This window comes from Rhinichthys klamathensis, unplaced genomic scaffold, assembly GCF_029890125.1.
Source record: "Rhinichthys klamathensis goyatoka isolate OS25496 unplaced genomic scaffold, OSU_Roscu_1.1 h1tg000347l_1, whole genome shotgun sequence".
Lineage (NCBI taxonomy): Eukaryota > Metazoa > Chordata > Actinopteri > Cypriniformes > Leuciscidae > Rhinichthys > Rhinichthys klamathensis.
The window spans coordinates 1,483,838-1,500,000 of NW_026606859.1; the positions used below are offsets into that span (position 1 = coordinate 1,483,838).

Genomic DNA, 16,163 nt, shown 5'->3' on the forward strand with positions numbered 1-16,163 from the left:
GACCATGTCAATGACTACATTTACATACTCCCCCATAATGTGATTATAATGGGATTTTGGCAATATAGCAATTCATCTTTACCTTGCGCTAAGGGAGATTAAGCTAATTGTAGTAACCATAACCAAAGTGTGTCTGTTCTCGGACGCACACGGATGCCATGTGTTGTTCACACATCTCAACTTTGTGTCATTATTAATAATCCAATATCTAATGCTAACCCTTCAGACGACACACAGCTCATATCTCTGCCGCTGGAAGTTACCAGAACACACAGCGCACGGTAGACACACGTTTGCAGAGCAGCTCTCGCACTGTATGGCGTGATCCAGTCCGGATCCGTTCACACTGCATGGGTTCTCTGAGAATACGAGTTCTGGAAATGTACAGGTGTGAGCTCAGTTATAGAATGTGGTTGTCACTCCATAAATATCTGAACTGTGTGTGAACATAACCGTAACCAGACTCAAATACAGGACTGACAACCGTATTCTCATGGCCAAAGTCTACTCCATGCACACAATGTCAGCAGTGTATTTTAGGTTTTGACTTTCGGCTAAATAAAATTTTTTATTTTGGTTTTAGTATTTCTTTGGTTTCGGGCATTGAATGCACAGACAAGAAACCCACATTTTCACAAGAAAATGCAAAAAATCTCGTCAGGAATAAACTATAAACAGCTGGTGAACTGGCGTCAGGGTTCATTGATGCACGTGGGGAGCGAAGGCAAGTCCGTTTGGTCTAATCACACGGAACAGATACTGCAGCTCAAACTCAATATTGCCCATGATAGAAAGAGAGCCGATCCGAGAGCCTGTGATGACCCCTGTCCACCGTCCACAGCTCCTACAACACGTACAGCCCTTCCTAACACTGGTGTTCACTAGTCGAAGCGGCTCTTTCAGCAGGATAACACACCTGCCACACCGCACATAGTGTTCAGGAACGCTATGAGGAACATGATGAAGAGTTCAAGGTGTTGCCCTGGCCTCCAGATTGCCCAGATCTGTGGGATGTGCTGGACCGACACCACCTCACAAGATCTTAAAGCAGACTTCTGCAATCCTGCTACTGGAGGGCCACTGTCCTGCAGTTTAGCTCCAACCTGCTTCAGCACTCCTGTCTTTGTTTTTCAAGTGATCCTGAAGAGCTTGAAGAGCTGGTTCAGGTGTGTTTGATTAGGGTTGGAACTAAACTCTGCAGGACAGTGGCCCAATGTCTTTGTTCCAGAAACAACAGGACACGTCCAGAGGTCTTGTGGAGTCCACGAGGGGGACCTACACGATATTAGGCTGGTGGTTTTAATTGTTTAATGAAAATGTAATGTGTATATCGCTGGAGATTTCATTGGGTAAATAAAATAGAAAACTGAACTTCAGTAAATGGAGAAGCTCTGACGGGGCCAAATCAGAGAACATTCTTTGGTTGTGGTGCCTCTGAGGCTTTCCGATATCTGCCACTCCAAACATTATCTCAAGCACCCTGGAGTGTGGGCAAACAGCTATGTAAAACCACTTGAGCCTGTGGCTGCATTTGAGAGGACTGATGCAGAATATTCTGAGGACCTGATGTTTAAGTAGATTATGGTTTCCAAGTCCTCTAGACTTTATAAAGCTGATTTACCCGAGTTAAGAGCTGTTTTAAGGAGCACCTGCATAAACATTGACCTTCCACTGTAACTCTCTGGTTACACTTTATTTTGAAAGACCACTTTAGACATGCTACTAACTATAAGTAACTTTTCAACTACATGTCAACTAACTCTCATTAGAGTATTAGTAGCCTGTAGTAGACTGTCAGTAGACTGGTAGGTTATGGTTAGGTGTTAGGGTTCGGTTAGGATTAGGAGAATAAGTTGACTTGTAGTTGCCAAGTTACTTATAGTCAGTAGAATGTATGTTGAGGGACCAACAAAATAAAGTGTTAGCAAATATTAAGCAGACAGTCTACTAATCCTCTAATGACAGTTAGTCATGTAGCTGCAAAGTTACTTATAGTTAGTAGAATGTCTAAAGTGGACTATCTCATTAAAGTGTTAGCACCTCTCCTCCTCACATTCCCAGGCCAGCTGCTCTGCACATGTCTGACCGACAGCTTCTGTGGCTCAGGGTTAAACACACACCAGTCAAGATGATGACTGATGGTGCATGTCACATCACACACACCTCTTGACATAAGCAGTAAACACATACTGTATGGCTAGTGAGACGCAATAGTCTCTGTCGACACATGATGGTACTGCAGGGAAAGGAGATTTTCACAGACATAAGGTTTTTCCCAACAATCTTATAGCAGATGTTGTCGCTAAAAGTCTTAAATAGAAATATAAAATGTAGAGCAGAATAGAGTAGCTATAAAACCAATGTTGAATAGCTCACTTAACTTGGTCTTGACAGAATTTGATGAGAAATATCTCAAAAAGATGAGTTCATAAATGCCTCATGAGAGCAAAAGCAGCGGAAGACTTTTAGCCGCAGTATACTGCCCTACAAAGCAAAAAGGCACTAACTACGCAGAGTGCAGAACAGAGAAAAATGACTTTAAAGTTATCCTGTCATCCAGCCTAAGTAGTTGTAGGTAGATTATTGGACATGTGGCTGTTTTGTTACTTTATATTAGCTTATTCTTTGTACATATCAATCCTCATATTTAATTTGATATTTTACCCCTATTTTGCAGTTACTGTATTCTTGCTTTGTATTACTTACCAAAAACGTGGCACCATACGAAGGGAAAAGGCAGTAACTACAGATTCTCCCAAAACTACTTTGCCAAAACTTGGGCTCTGGGTCTGATACACTGTGTTTGAAATAAATGGAACCATTTGGACAACATTTTCAAAAAATTTGTGTTGCGAAACTAGTGTTGCAGTGCGGGCGTGTTACGGATATGTGGTGTACATTTTTAGTAATCAAAAATCATGTCTAATTAATTGAAATCATGAAACTTTTATTATAAACTATTATTAAACTTAGACAACATTTTAAAAACAAACATTTTTGGTCAAACAACATGCTGCACAATGAGCTTTACTGTTAAAATTAAAACATTGAAGAAAAATTAAGTTTTAATCTTAATTTATTTGTATTAGTGTTAGTATTATTATTACATTGAGACGTTTCTAAATTCTACTGTACAGCAGTAATATATTTCTGTCAAGTTAAACCCATAGACTAAAAAAATAGGTTAAACCGAACTTTTATTTTGACGGGTTGCCGTGAAGACCGTGTCCTCATATAGGCAAAAAAAACAGCTCGAGCGTTACACACGTGCTTCGTGTGTGTGTGTTAGTTTGGTAGGGGAACAATTAAGGGAAACACTGCATCTCAAACTAAATTTGTGTGAAGTTAGAAGCGTGAAATCGCAAATGTTAAAACCGTCCCGTGAGGATGCCGCGAAATCAGCTGTGTGTTCACCATGGCAACAGTAACTACACTGCGCAGCAACACGGTTATTTTTTGTTAGGTAAAACATAACAAGAATGCAGTAATGGATGTTACTGTACTCTTGCTTTGTTTCACTAGGGCTTTTTGCAGTTACTGTACAAACGACTACCATTTTTCTCCAAAACGACACACATTTGAGATAAGATGTTTTGTCACATAACAAAGGATGCCTTGAATGTCATGAAAATGATAATAACTCATTTTTGACCAAAAATGCAGTTACTGCCTTTTTGCTTTGTAGGGCAGTATACACTACTCAACTAGTCATCTAACTACTGTGCGGGCAGATGCAGTCTGATGTAGTCTGATGTAGCCTGATGCAGTCTGATGCAGTCTGATGTAGCCTGATGTAGTCTGATGCAGTCTGATGTAGCCTGATGTAGTCTGATGTAGTCTGATGTAGTCTGATGTAGCCTGATGTAGTCTGATGTAGCCTGATGTAGTCTGATGCAGTCTGATGTAGCCTGATGTAGTCTGATGTAGTCTGATGCAGTCGGATGTAGCCTGATGTAGCCTGATGTAGTCTGATGCAGTCTGATGTAGCCTGATGTAGTCTGATGTAGTCTGATGCAGTCTGATGTAGCCTGATGTAGTCTGATGTAGCCTGATGTAGCCTGATGTAGTCTGATGTAGCCTGATGTAGTCTGATGCAGTCTGATGTAGCCTGATGTAGCCTGATGCAGTCTGATGTAGCCTGAAGTAGTCTGATGCAGTCTGATGTAGTCTGATGTAGCCTGATGTAGTCTGATGCAGTCTGATGTAGCCTGATGTAGCCTGATGCAGTCTGATGCAGTCTGATGTAGCCTGATGTAGTCTGATGCAGTCTGATGTAGCCTGATGTAGTCTGATGTAGTCTGATGCAGTCTGATGTAGCCTGATGTAGCCTGATGCAGTCTGATGCAGTCTGATGTAGCCTGATGTAGTCTGATGCAGTCTGATGTAGCCTGATGTAGTCTGATGTAGTCTGATGCAGTCTGATGTAGTCTGATGTAGCCTGATGCAGTCTGATGCAGTCTGATGTAGCCTGATGTAGTCTGATGCAGTCTGATGTAGCCTGATGTAGTCTGATGCAGTCTGATGTAGCCTGATGTAGTCTGATGTAGCCTGATGTAGCCTGAAGTAGTCTGATGCAGTCTGATGTAGTCTGATGTAGCCTGATGTAGTCTGATGTAGCCTGATGTAGTCTGATGTAGTCTGATGTAGCCTGATGTAGTCTGATGCAGTCTGATGTAGCCTGATGCAGTCTGATGTAGCCTGATGTAGCCTGATGTAGTCTGATGTAGTCTGATGTAGTCTGATGTAGCCTGATGTAGTCTGATGTAGTCTGATGTAGCCTGATGTAGTCTGATGCAGTCTGATGTAGCCTGATGTAGTCTGATGCAGTCTGATGTAGCCTGATGTAGTCTGATGCAGTCTGATGTAGCCTGATGCAGTCTGATGCAGTCTGATGTAGCCTGATGCAGTCTGATGTAGCCTGATGTAGTCTGATGTAGTCTGATGCAGTCTGATATAGCCTGATGTAGTCTGATGGAGTCTGACGTAGTCTGATGTAGCCTGATACAGTCTGATGCAGTCTGATGTAGCCTGATGTAGTCTGATGCAGTCTGATGTAGTCTGATGTAGCCTGATGTAGTCTGATGTAGCCTGATGTAATCAGATGTAGCCTATTGTAGTCTGATGTATTCTGATGTAGCCTGATGCAGTCTGATGTAGCCTGATGTAGTCTGATGTAGTCTGATGTAGCCAGATGTAGTCTGATGTAGTCTGATGTAGCCTGATGTAGTCTGATGTAGCCTGATGCAGTCTGATGTAGCCTGATGTAGTCTGATGTAGTCTGATGTAGCCTGATGTAGTCTGATGTAGTCTGATGTAGCCTGATGTAGTCTGATGTAGCCTGATACAGTCTGATGTAGTCTGATGTAGCCTGATGTAGTCTGATGTAGTCTGATGTAGCCTGATGTAGTCTGATGTAGCCTGATGTAGTCTGATGTAGCCTGATGTAGTCTGATGCAGTCTGATGTAGCCTGATGTAGCCTGATGCAGTCTGATGTAGTCTGATGTAGCCTGATGTAGTCTGATGTAGTCTAATGTAGTCTGATGTAGCCTGATGTAGCCTGATGTAGTCTGATGTAGCCTGATGTAGTCTGATGTAGCCTGATGTAGCCTGATGTAGTCTGATGTAGTCTGATGTAGTCTGATGTAGCCTGATGTAGTCTGATGTAGTCTGATGTAGCCTGATGTAGCCTGATGTAGTCTGATGTAGTCTGATGTAGCCTGATGTAGTCTGATGTAGCCTGATGTAGTCTGATGTAGCCTGATGTAGTCTGATGTAGCCTGATGTAGTCTGATGTAGTCTGATGTAGCCTGATGTAGTCTGATGTAGTCTGATGTAGTCTGATGTAGCCTGATGTAGTCTGATGTAGTCTGATGTAGCCTGATGCAGTCTGATGTAGTCTGATGTAGTCTGATGTAGCCTGATGTAGCCTGATGTAGTCTGATGTAGTCTGATGTAGCCTGATGTAGCCTGATGTAGTCTGATGTAGTCTGATGTAGCCTGATGTAGTCTGATGTAGCCTGATGTAGCCTGATGTAGTCTGATGTAGTCTGATGCAGTCTGATGCAGTCTGATGTAGTCTGATGTACCCTGATGTAGCCTGATGTAGCCTGATGTAGCCTGATGTAGTCTGATGTAGCCTGATGTAGCCTGATGTAGTCTGATGTAGTCTGATGCAGTCTGATGTAGTCTGATGTAGTCTGATGTAGCCTGATGCAGTCTGATGTAGTCTGATGTAGTCTGATGTAGTCTGATGTAGTCTGATGTAGCCTGATGTAGTCTGATGTAGTCTGATGTAGCCTGATGCAGTCTGATGTAGTCTGATGTAGTCTGATGTAGCCTGATGTAGCCTGATGTAGTCTGATGTAGCCTGATGTAGCCTGATGCAGTCTGATGTAGTCTGATGTAGTCTGATGTAGCCTGATGTAGTCTGATGTAGTCTGATGTAGCCTGATGTAGCCTGATGTAGTCTGATGTAGTCTGATGTAGCCTGATGTAGTCTGATGTAGTCTGATGTAGCCTGATGTAGTCTGATGTAGTCTGATGTAGTCTGATGTAGTCTGATGTAGCCTGATGTAGCCTGATGTAGTCTGATGTAGTCTGATGTAGCCTGATGTAGTCTGATGTAGTCTGATGTAGCCTGATGTAGTCTGATGTAGTCTGATGTAGCCTGATGTAGTCTGATGTAGTCTGATGTAGTCTGATGTAGTCTGATGTAGCCTGATGTAGCCTGATGTAGTCTGATGTAGTCTGATGTAGCCTGATGTAGTCTGATGTAGTCTGATGTAGTCTGATGTAGCCTGATGTAGTCTGATGTAGTCTGATGTAGCCTGATGTAGTCTGATGTAGTCTGATGTAGTCTGATGTAGTCTGATGTAGTCTGATGCAGTCTGATGTAGCCTGATGTAGCCTACGCTACTTCCCTGAGGATAAACTCCAACGCAACAACCATGATGAAATGATCTTCACAATAGAGAATGCTTTACAGTGAACTCTGTTAGAGACACTTATGACAGTTTATCTGTTCAATAAAACACCATCATCTCCACGTCGGTTTTACATTTCAAATGTACACACACACACACACACACACACACACACACACGCACACACAGTAAAGCAGCCTGAGCTACTTTACTCTATTTACGGATATGACGAGACGAGTGACACGTACGCAATTTACTGTGAAAGCCATCCTGACAGGTCTAAAATATAAACACTTCTAATAGGCTTACCATAATAAATCAGGGTAAGAGAAAAAGAACTGTTGGAAGAAGGATTGATAATGTATTGACTTTTTTACATTTTGTTCATTTTAACTCTTTCCCCGCCAACATTTCTGAAAAAAGTTGCCAGCGCCAGAATTTTTTATAATTTTCGTAAAACTTTCATGGCCCCAGAATATTTTGTTGTATGAATATTTGAACATGCAAAACACGGAAAATTCCGTCAATGGCGGGGAAAGAGTTAAACAAGAAAAAGTTACATAGTGCACTTTTAATATTGTACTCTAAAAATGTCACCAAAAAAAAAAAAGGCATCAACTGATTTTTCTTTAAAGGGGTGGTTCGGAATTTTGGACATCGGGCCTCATTTACAAGTGAGCCTTAGTGTTATTTATCAGTAGAGACATTTAAAAAAAAAAATCATCCAGTCGTCCCAGTTGCGTAGTTGGCCGGTGCTAGGCTAGCGCGAATCAATGGTACCAGTTTTAGCCTGCCATTAAAACAGTTTTACCCACTCCACAGTACACTAAAAGCACATCAGTTATAAGTGGGGGTGATTTCTAAATCACACTCAAACTCACACCATTGGCTGAACTATTGGCGGCACTATCTGTTTCACTGAGCTGTGGAAGATGAGGAGCATCTGGTGCAGTTTAAATCACAATTAAAACATGACGTGTGTCATGTATTATATCACGAGATAGTTGGCGATACTAAGCCCTAAAATCGTTATTTTTGCCCACACAATAATGTCAAACTCGGTCTTTAAGATATCAAGCGAATGCCTTCAGTTCTGGCAGGACATGCTAGTCGTGTGTGTTAGTCCATCCCGGATTATCAGCAGCAGGAGATCATCCCCTCCTCCATCCCCAGCTCCACCTGTCCGCCACAGTCTGCTGATACTCCTCTGCCAATCACACTGGCATCTCTCTTGACTTTAGCAACATGTGATACATGAATGTGTGTTGTGTTCAGTTTATCCCTGCGCTGGCTGCTCTTACCCGTCTGTAACTGTATGCTAATGCTCAATCATCTTTGACAGTAGTGATCCTGACAGAACTACTGTACTGAACGCACATGGCTTTGCTCGTCGGTCTCCTGTCAGACCCATTACTGAGCACTGCATTCTGGGATAAAGTCTCTGGCACTCATTCACAATTTCCCTAGAAAAGAACAATCTAATACTAAAACTGAATCTCTTCTAGAAGCTCTAGGGACCGAGATGGATTTGTGGGAAACTGTGAAATAAAGGTTTTTGACTGGAGAAATGCATTTGTGTTTTCCTGTTTATTCTCAGGCTGTTCCAAGTTTGATTTAAGTGTTTAAAACGTCCACTTTTACTCAACCCACGAGTGCAGTAGACTCTGATTATATGAGGATGTTTAAAACATTACTGCTGTGAGAGTGTGTGTGTGTATTTGCATGTGTGTTTGCATATGAAGGATAACACTGCACCCAAACTGGGCTGAGCGTCTGTCCTGAAATGCAAATAATACAGTGCAACGAGCGAACCACTTTAGAGCAGTTAAGTGTTAAGATAGCAACATAAACAGGCTTTTAAACCTACTTTTAAAATGGAAGAAACACTGTCTATATATTTAGTCGTTTATGTCAAAAGCCGTACATCCAATTAAACTCGAAAATAGGACCAAGACTACATTAAATGAGGGTTAATTTGCACAATGGATAAACATGGTTTTGTGTCAAATGATTTTCAATCTCTTTTTTCTTTTACTATCCTGATATATATTAAGTGCAACAATGATATGGTGTTCTCCTCTCTCTATTTTATTAGGAAAGGCTGCAATAAGTCTGTAACCAAGGTGACAGAAACCCTTTCTGCGAGGCCAATGAAACCACACGGACCGAACCCCATGATGTCACACTGTGTCAGCCTCGGCCAATCGCACACATGAATAAAGCATTACAGTTCACTTCAAAAAAAGAGACTGGATTTTTAATTCAAATTTCACCAGATTTATCAGTTTTTAGTTACTGATTGTAAACACATCATTTAAAGTGTGGCCCCTCCCCGTGGGCGGAGCAAGCCATAAGCCACGCCCCCTGCCCTGATATCCCATCAGTTGCACACTCAGCTCGGCCGACTCACACAACCTGTGGGAAGATGAGCGATGAGCTAATATTTAGTTTCATGCATATATATCATCATACACAAAAATTATATTCATGCATGAAACAAAATATTAGCAAAATAGCTCATTGAAAGAACAGTTGTGCTAATATTTAGATGACAAGCTGTGATTTGAATAATCATAATCTGACTCGAGTTATATAATGTAGGCAACAGCAACATTAGCGGATAGTTGTCCCTCCATTGACACTCTCCGCAACTACCACTGTCAAGCCCAGAGTGGCAGGAAAGACGTCATTACAGTAATACATGTTATTTTGTAATATTCTGTACATTAACCAGTAAATTATGTTGTTTTTTTTTTGTGCAAACAAAGCCCTCGCAGTGCAAATGATGTAAAGTCTTACCAATCATTTTAAATAATAAAAATAAGCCTCTCTGACATTTTTTCTTTATCAGCCCTGAAATGTAAATGCAATGAAACAAGTGTATAAAAAGTAAACAAATACTGACAAATTTAAAATACTACTACGTTTGAGTCCTCGCTCCCTTCACTCAAGCTGACAGACATCGGGTCAGCTGGTCTTTCTAACGGGCTTCCTCGTTTACTCTTCCATTTCACACAACCCTAATACTCCAAGATGTGACTGGTTGTCAAATTTGAACCCATTGACTGCTCAAAGCCCAGGTCAGGCCATGTTGTGTGCGCGTGAGGCTCACCATCGCTGTAGCCGAGGCCGAGCAGGCCGTCGGGCGAGGGAGTGTGGCGGGAGTGCGAGCCGATGGAGTCCAGGCTGTCGAACGAGTCGTCTCGTGTGTGTCTCGGCGGGGAGAGAGAGTGGCTGCGCTCCGACTCACAGCAGTCGATGTACCCACTGTCCCTGACGCTGCGCTGCGGGCTGTCCAGCTCCTGCGCGCACACACACACACACACACACACACACAACATCATCATCATCACACACACACATCATCATCATCATCATCACACACAAACACACACACATCATCATCATCACACACACACACACACACACACACATCATCATCACAGGTTTGCAATCGGAGGTTTCTACAAGTGGGGTTTTGATGTTTGGAATGAGCTTCGCCACACGAGTGAGCTTATGATTCAGTTAATCTACTAAGTGAACGATTCAGTGACTTATAATCGACACAAAGATACTGACTTTATAATGTATAGAAAGAGTCACTAAATCACTTGAAGAACAAATAGTTTTTCGAATGGATTTAAAAGATTCAAGTCACTCGATGAATCTAAATCCCACTATAAGGCTAAGTCCGAAATGACACACTTCCCTGCTATATAGTAGACAAAAACCGTAAGCTGTGTGTGTGACGACTGAACCCAGATCAGTGTGTGTGACGACTGAACCCAGATCAGTGTGTGTGACGACTGAACCCAGATCAGTGTGTGACGGCTGAACCCAGATCAGTGTGTGTGACGACTGAACCCAGATCAGTGTGTGACGACTGAACCCAGATCAGTGTGTGTGACGACTGAACCCAGATCAGTGTGTGACGACTGAACCCAGATCAGTGTGTGTGACGACTGAACCCAGATCAGTGTGTGTGACGACTGAACCCAGATCAGTGTGTGTGACGACTGAACCCAGATCAGTGTGTGTGACGACTGAACCCAGATCAGTGTGTGATGGCTGAACCCAGATCAGTGTGTGTGACGACTGAACCCAGATCAGTGTGTGTGACGACTGAACCCAGATCAGTGTGTGACGACTGAACCCAGATCAGTGTGTGTGACGACTGAACCCAGATCAGTGTGTGATGGCTGAACCCAGATCAGTGTGTGTGACGGCTGAACCCAGATCAGTGTGTGACGACTGAACCCAGATCAGTGTGTGTGACGACTGAACCCAGATCAGTGTGTGACGGCTGAACCCAGATCAGTGTGTGTGACGACTGAACCCAGATCAGTGTGTGTGACGGCTGAACCCAGATCAGTGTGTGTGACGACTGAACCCAGATCAGTGTGTGTGACGACTGAACCCAGATCAGTGTTTGTGACGACTGAACCCAGATCAGTGTGTGTGACGACTGAACCCAGATCAGTGTGTGTGACAGCTGAACCCAGATCAGTGTGTGTGACGACTGAACCCAGATCAGTGTGTGTGACGACTGAACCCAGATCAGTGTGTGTGACGACTGAACCCAGATCAGTGTGTGTGACGACTGAACCCAGATCAGTGTGTGTGACGGCTGAACCCAGATCAGTGTGTGTGACGACTGAACCCAGATCAGTGGGTGACGGCTGAACCCAGATCAGTGTGTGTGACGGCTGAACCCAGATCAGTGTGTGTGACGACTGAACCCAGATCAGTGCTGGATCAGGCTGTGTGTGACGACTGAACCCAGATCAGTGTGTGATGGCTGAACCCAGATCAGTGTGTGTGACGGCTGAACCCAGATCAGTGTGTGTGACGGCTGAACCCAGATCAGTGTGTGTGACGGCTGAACCCAGATCAGTGTGTGTGACGGCTGAACCCAGATCAGTGTGTGTGACGACTGAACCCAGATCAGTGTGTGTGACGACTGAACCCAGTTCAGTGTGTGACGGCTGAACCCAGATCAGTGTGTGTGACGACTGAACCCAGATCAGTGTGTGTGACGGCTGAATCCAGATCAGTGTGTGTGATGACTGAACCCAGATCAGAGTGTGACGGCTGAACCCAGATCAGTGTGTGACGGCTGAGATCAGTGTGTGTGACGACTGAACCCAGATCAGTGTGTGTGACGGCTGAACCCAGATCAGTGTGTGTGACGACTGAACCCAGATCAGTGTGTGTGACACCTGAACCCAGATCAGTGTGTGTGACGACTGAACCCAGATCAGTGCTGGATCAGGCTGTGTGTGACGACTGAACCCAGATCAGTGTGTGATGGCTGAACCCAGATCAGTGTGTTTGACGACTGAACCCAGATCAGTGCTGGATCAGGCTGTGTGTGACGACTGAACCCAAATCAGTGTGTGATGGCTGAACCCAGATCAGTGTGTGTGACGGCTGAACCCAGATCAGTGTGTGTGACGGCTGAACCCAGATCAGTGTGTGTGACGACTGAACCCAGATCAGTGTGTGTGACGGCTGAACCCAGATCAGTGTGTGTGACGGCTGAATCCAGATCAGTGTGTGTGACGACTGAACCCAGATCAGTGTGTGACGGCTGAACCCAGATCAGTGTGTGACGGCTGAGATCAGTGTGTGTGACGACTGAACCCAGATCAGTGTGTGTGACGGCTGAACCCAGATCAGTGTGTGTGACAACTGAACCCAGATCAGTGTGTGACGGCTGAACCCAGATCAGTGTGTGTGTGACGACTGAACCCAGATCAGTGTGTGACGGCTGAACCCAGATCAGTGTGTGTGACGACTGAACCCAGATCAGTGTGTGACGGCTGAACCCAGATCAGTGTGTGTGACGACTGAACCCAGATCAGTGCTGGATCAGGCTGTGTGTGACGACTGAACCCAGATCAGTGTGTGATGGCTGAACCCAGATCAGTGTGTGTGACGACTGAACCCAGATCAGTGTGTGTGACGACTGAACCCAGATCAGTGTGTGACGGCTGAACCCAGATCAGTGCGTGTGACGGCTGAACCCAGATCAGTGTGTGTGACGACTGAACCCAGATCAGTGTGTGTGACGACTGAACCCAGATCAGTGTGTGTGACGACTGAACCCAGATCAGTGTGTGTGACGACTGAACCCAGATCAGTGTGTGTGACGGCTGAACCCAGATCAGTGTGTGTGACGGCTGAACCCAGATCAGTGTGTGTGACGGCTGAACCCAGATCAGTGTGTGTGACGGCTGAACCCAGATCAGTGTGTGTGACGGCTGAACCCAGATCAGTGTGTGTGACGGCTGAACCCAGATCAGTGTGTGTGACGACTGAACCCAGATCAGTGTGTGTGACGACTGAACCCAGTTCAGTGTGTGACGGCTGAACCCAGATCAGTGTGTGTGATGACTGAACCCAGATCAGTGTGTGTGACGGCTGAATCCAGATCAGTGTGTGTGATGACTGAACCCAGATCAGAGTGTGACGGCTGAACCCAGATCAGTGTGTGACGGCTGAGATCAGTGTGTGTGACGACTGAACCCAGATCAGTGTGTGTGACGGCTGAACCCAGATCAGTGTGTGTGACGACTGAACCCAGATCAGTGTGTGTGACACCTGAACCCAGATCAGTGTGTGTGACGACTGAACCCAGATCAGTGCTGGATCAGGCTGTGTGTGACGACTGAACCCAGATCAGTGTGTGATGGCTGAACCCAGATCAGTGTGTGTGACGACTGAACCCAGATCAGTGCTGGATCAGGCTGTGTGTGACGACTGAACCCAAATCAGTGTGTGATGGCTGAACCCAGATCAGTGTGTGTGACGGCTGAACCCAGATCAGTGTGTGTGACGGCTGAACCCAGATCAGTGTGTGTGACGACTGAACCCAGATCAGTATGTGTGACGACTGAACCCAGATCAGTGCTGGATCAGGCTGTGTGTGACGACTGAACCCAGATCAGTGTGTGATGGCTGAACCCAGATCAGTGTGTGTGACGACTGAACCCAGATCAGTGTGTGACGGCTGAACCCAGATCAGTGCGTGTGACGGCTGAACCCAGATCAGTGTGTGTGACGACTGAACCCAGATCAGTGCTGGATCAGGCTGTGTGTGACGACTGAACCCAGATCAGTGTGTGATGGCTGAACCAGATCAGTGTGTGTGACGACTGAACCCAGATCAGTGTGTGTGACGACTGAACCCAGATCAGTGTGTGTGACGACTGAACCCAGATCAGTGTGTGATGGCTGAACCAGATCAGTGTGTGTGACGGCTGAACCCAGATCAGTATGTGTGACGACTGAACCCAGATCAGTGCTGGATCAGGCTGTGTGTACCGGCTGAACCCAGATCAGTGTGTGTGACGGCTGAACCCAGATCAGTATGTGTGACGACTTAACCCAGATCAGTGCTGGATCAGGCTGTGTGTGACGACTGAACCCAGATCAGTGTGTGATGGCTGAACCAAGATCAGTGTGTGTGACGACTGAACCCAGATTAGTGTGTGTGACGACTGAACCCAGATCAGTGTGTGACGGCTGAACCCAGATCAGTGCGTGTGACGGCTGAACCCAGATCAGTGTGTGTGACGACTGAACCCAGATCAGTGTGTGTGACGACTGAACCCAGATCAGTGTGTGATGGCTGAACCAGATCAGTGTGTGTGACGACTGAACCCAGATCAGTGTGTGTGACGACTGAACCCAGATCAGTGTGTGTGACGACTGAACCCAGATCAGTGCTGGATCAGGCTGTGTGTGACGACTGAACCCAGATCAGTGTGTGATGGCTGAACCAGATCAGTGTGTGTGACGGCTGAACCCAGATCAGTATGTGTGACGACTGAACCCAGATCAGTGTGTGTGACGACTGAACCCAGATCAGTGTGTGTGACGACTGAACCCAGATCAGTGTGTGTGACGACTGAACCCAGATCAGTGCTGGATCAGGCTGTGTGTGACGACTGAACCCAGATCAGTGTGTGATGGCTGAACCAGATCAGTGTGTGTGACGGCTGAACCCAGATCAGTATGTGTGACGACTGAACCCAGATCAGTGCTGGATCAGGCTGTGTGTGACGACTGAACCCAGATCAGTGTGTGATGGCTGAACCCAGATCAGTGTGTGTGACGACTGAACCCAGATCAGTGTGTGTGACGACTGAACCCAGATCAGTGTGTGACGGCTGAACCCAGATCAGTGCGTGTGACGGCTGAACCCAGATCAGTGTGTGTGACGACTGAACCCAGATCAGTGCTGGATCAGGCTGTGTGTGACGACTGAACCCAGATCAGTGTGTGATGGCTGAACCAGATCAGTGTGTGTGACGACTGAACCCAGATCAGTGTGTGTGACGACTGAACCCAGATCAGTGTGTGTGACGGCTGAACCCAGATCAGTGTGTGTGACGACTGAACCCAGATCAGTGCTGGATCAGGCTGTGTGTGACGACTGAACCCAGATCAGTGTGTGATGGCTGAACCAGATCAGTGTGTGTGACGACTGAACCCAGATCAGTGTGTGTGACGGCTGAACCCAGATCAGTGTGTGTGACGACTGAACCCAGATCAGTGCTGGATCAGGCTATGTGTGACGACTGAACCCAGATCAGTGTGTGTGACGGCTGAACCCAGATCAGTGTGTTTGACGACTGAACCCAGATCAGTGCTGGATCAGGCTGTGTGTGACGACTGAACCCAGTTCAGTGTGTGACGGCTGAACCCAGATCAGTGTGTGTGACGACTGAACCCAGATCAGTGTGTGTGACGGCTGAATCCAGATCAGTGTGTGTGACGACTGAACCCAGATCAGTGTGTGACGGCTGAACCCAGATCAGTGTGTGTGACGACTGAACCCAGATCAGTGTGTGACGGCTGTGACGGCTGAACCCAGATCAGTGTGTGTGACGACTGAACCCAGATCAGTGTGTGTGACGACTGAACCCAGATCAGTGTGTGACGGCTGAACCCAGATCAGTGTGTGTGACGACTGAACCCAGATCAGTGTGTGTGACGACTGACCCCAGATCAGTGTGTGACGGCTGAACCCAGATCAGTGTGTGTGACGACTGAACCCAGATCAGTGTGTGTGACGACTGACCCCAGATCAGTGTGTGACGGCTGAACCCAGATCAGTGTGTGTGACGACTGAACCCAGATCAGTGTGTGTGACGGCTGAACCCAGATCAGTGTGTGTGACGACTGAACCCAGATCAGTGTGTGTGACGGCTGAACCCAGATCAGTGTGTGTG

The 16,163-nt window shown here is 45.8% G+C and overlaps 1 protein-coding gene across 1 annotated transcript in view; it reads right to left on the reverse strand.

Moving 5' to 3' along the window:
* The window catches only part of limch1b (LIM and calponin homology domains 1b), an 83,694-nt gene that overhangs the window by 66,211 nt on the left and 1,320 nt on the right, over window positions 1-16,163 (reverse strand). The window contains exon 2 of the mRNA XM_056232540.1: window positions 10,037-10,226. Within this exon, the coding sequence (XP_056088515.1) occupies window positions 10,037-10,226 (190 nt within the window). The remainder of the gene's footprint in view (window positions 1-10,036; window positions 10,227-16,163) is intronic.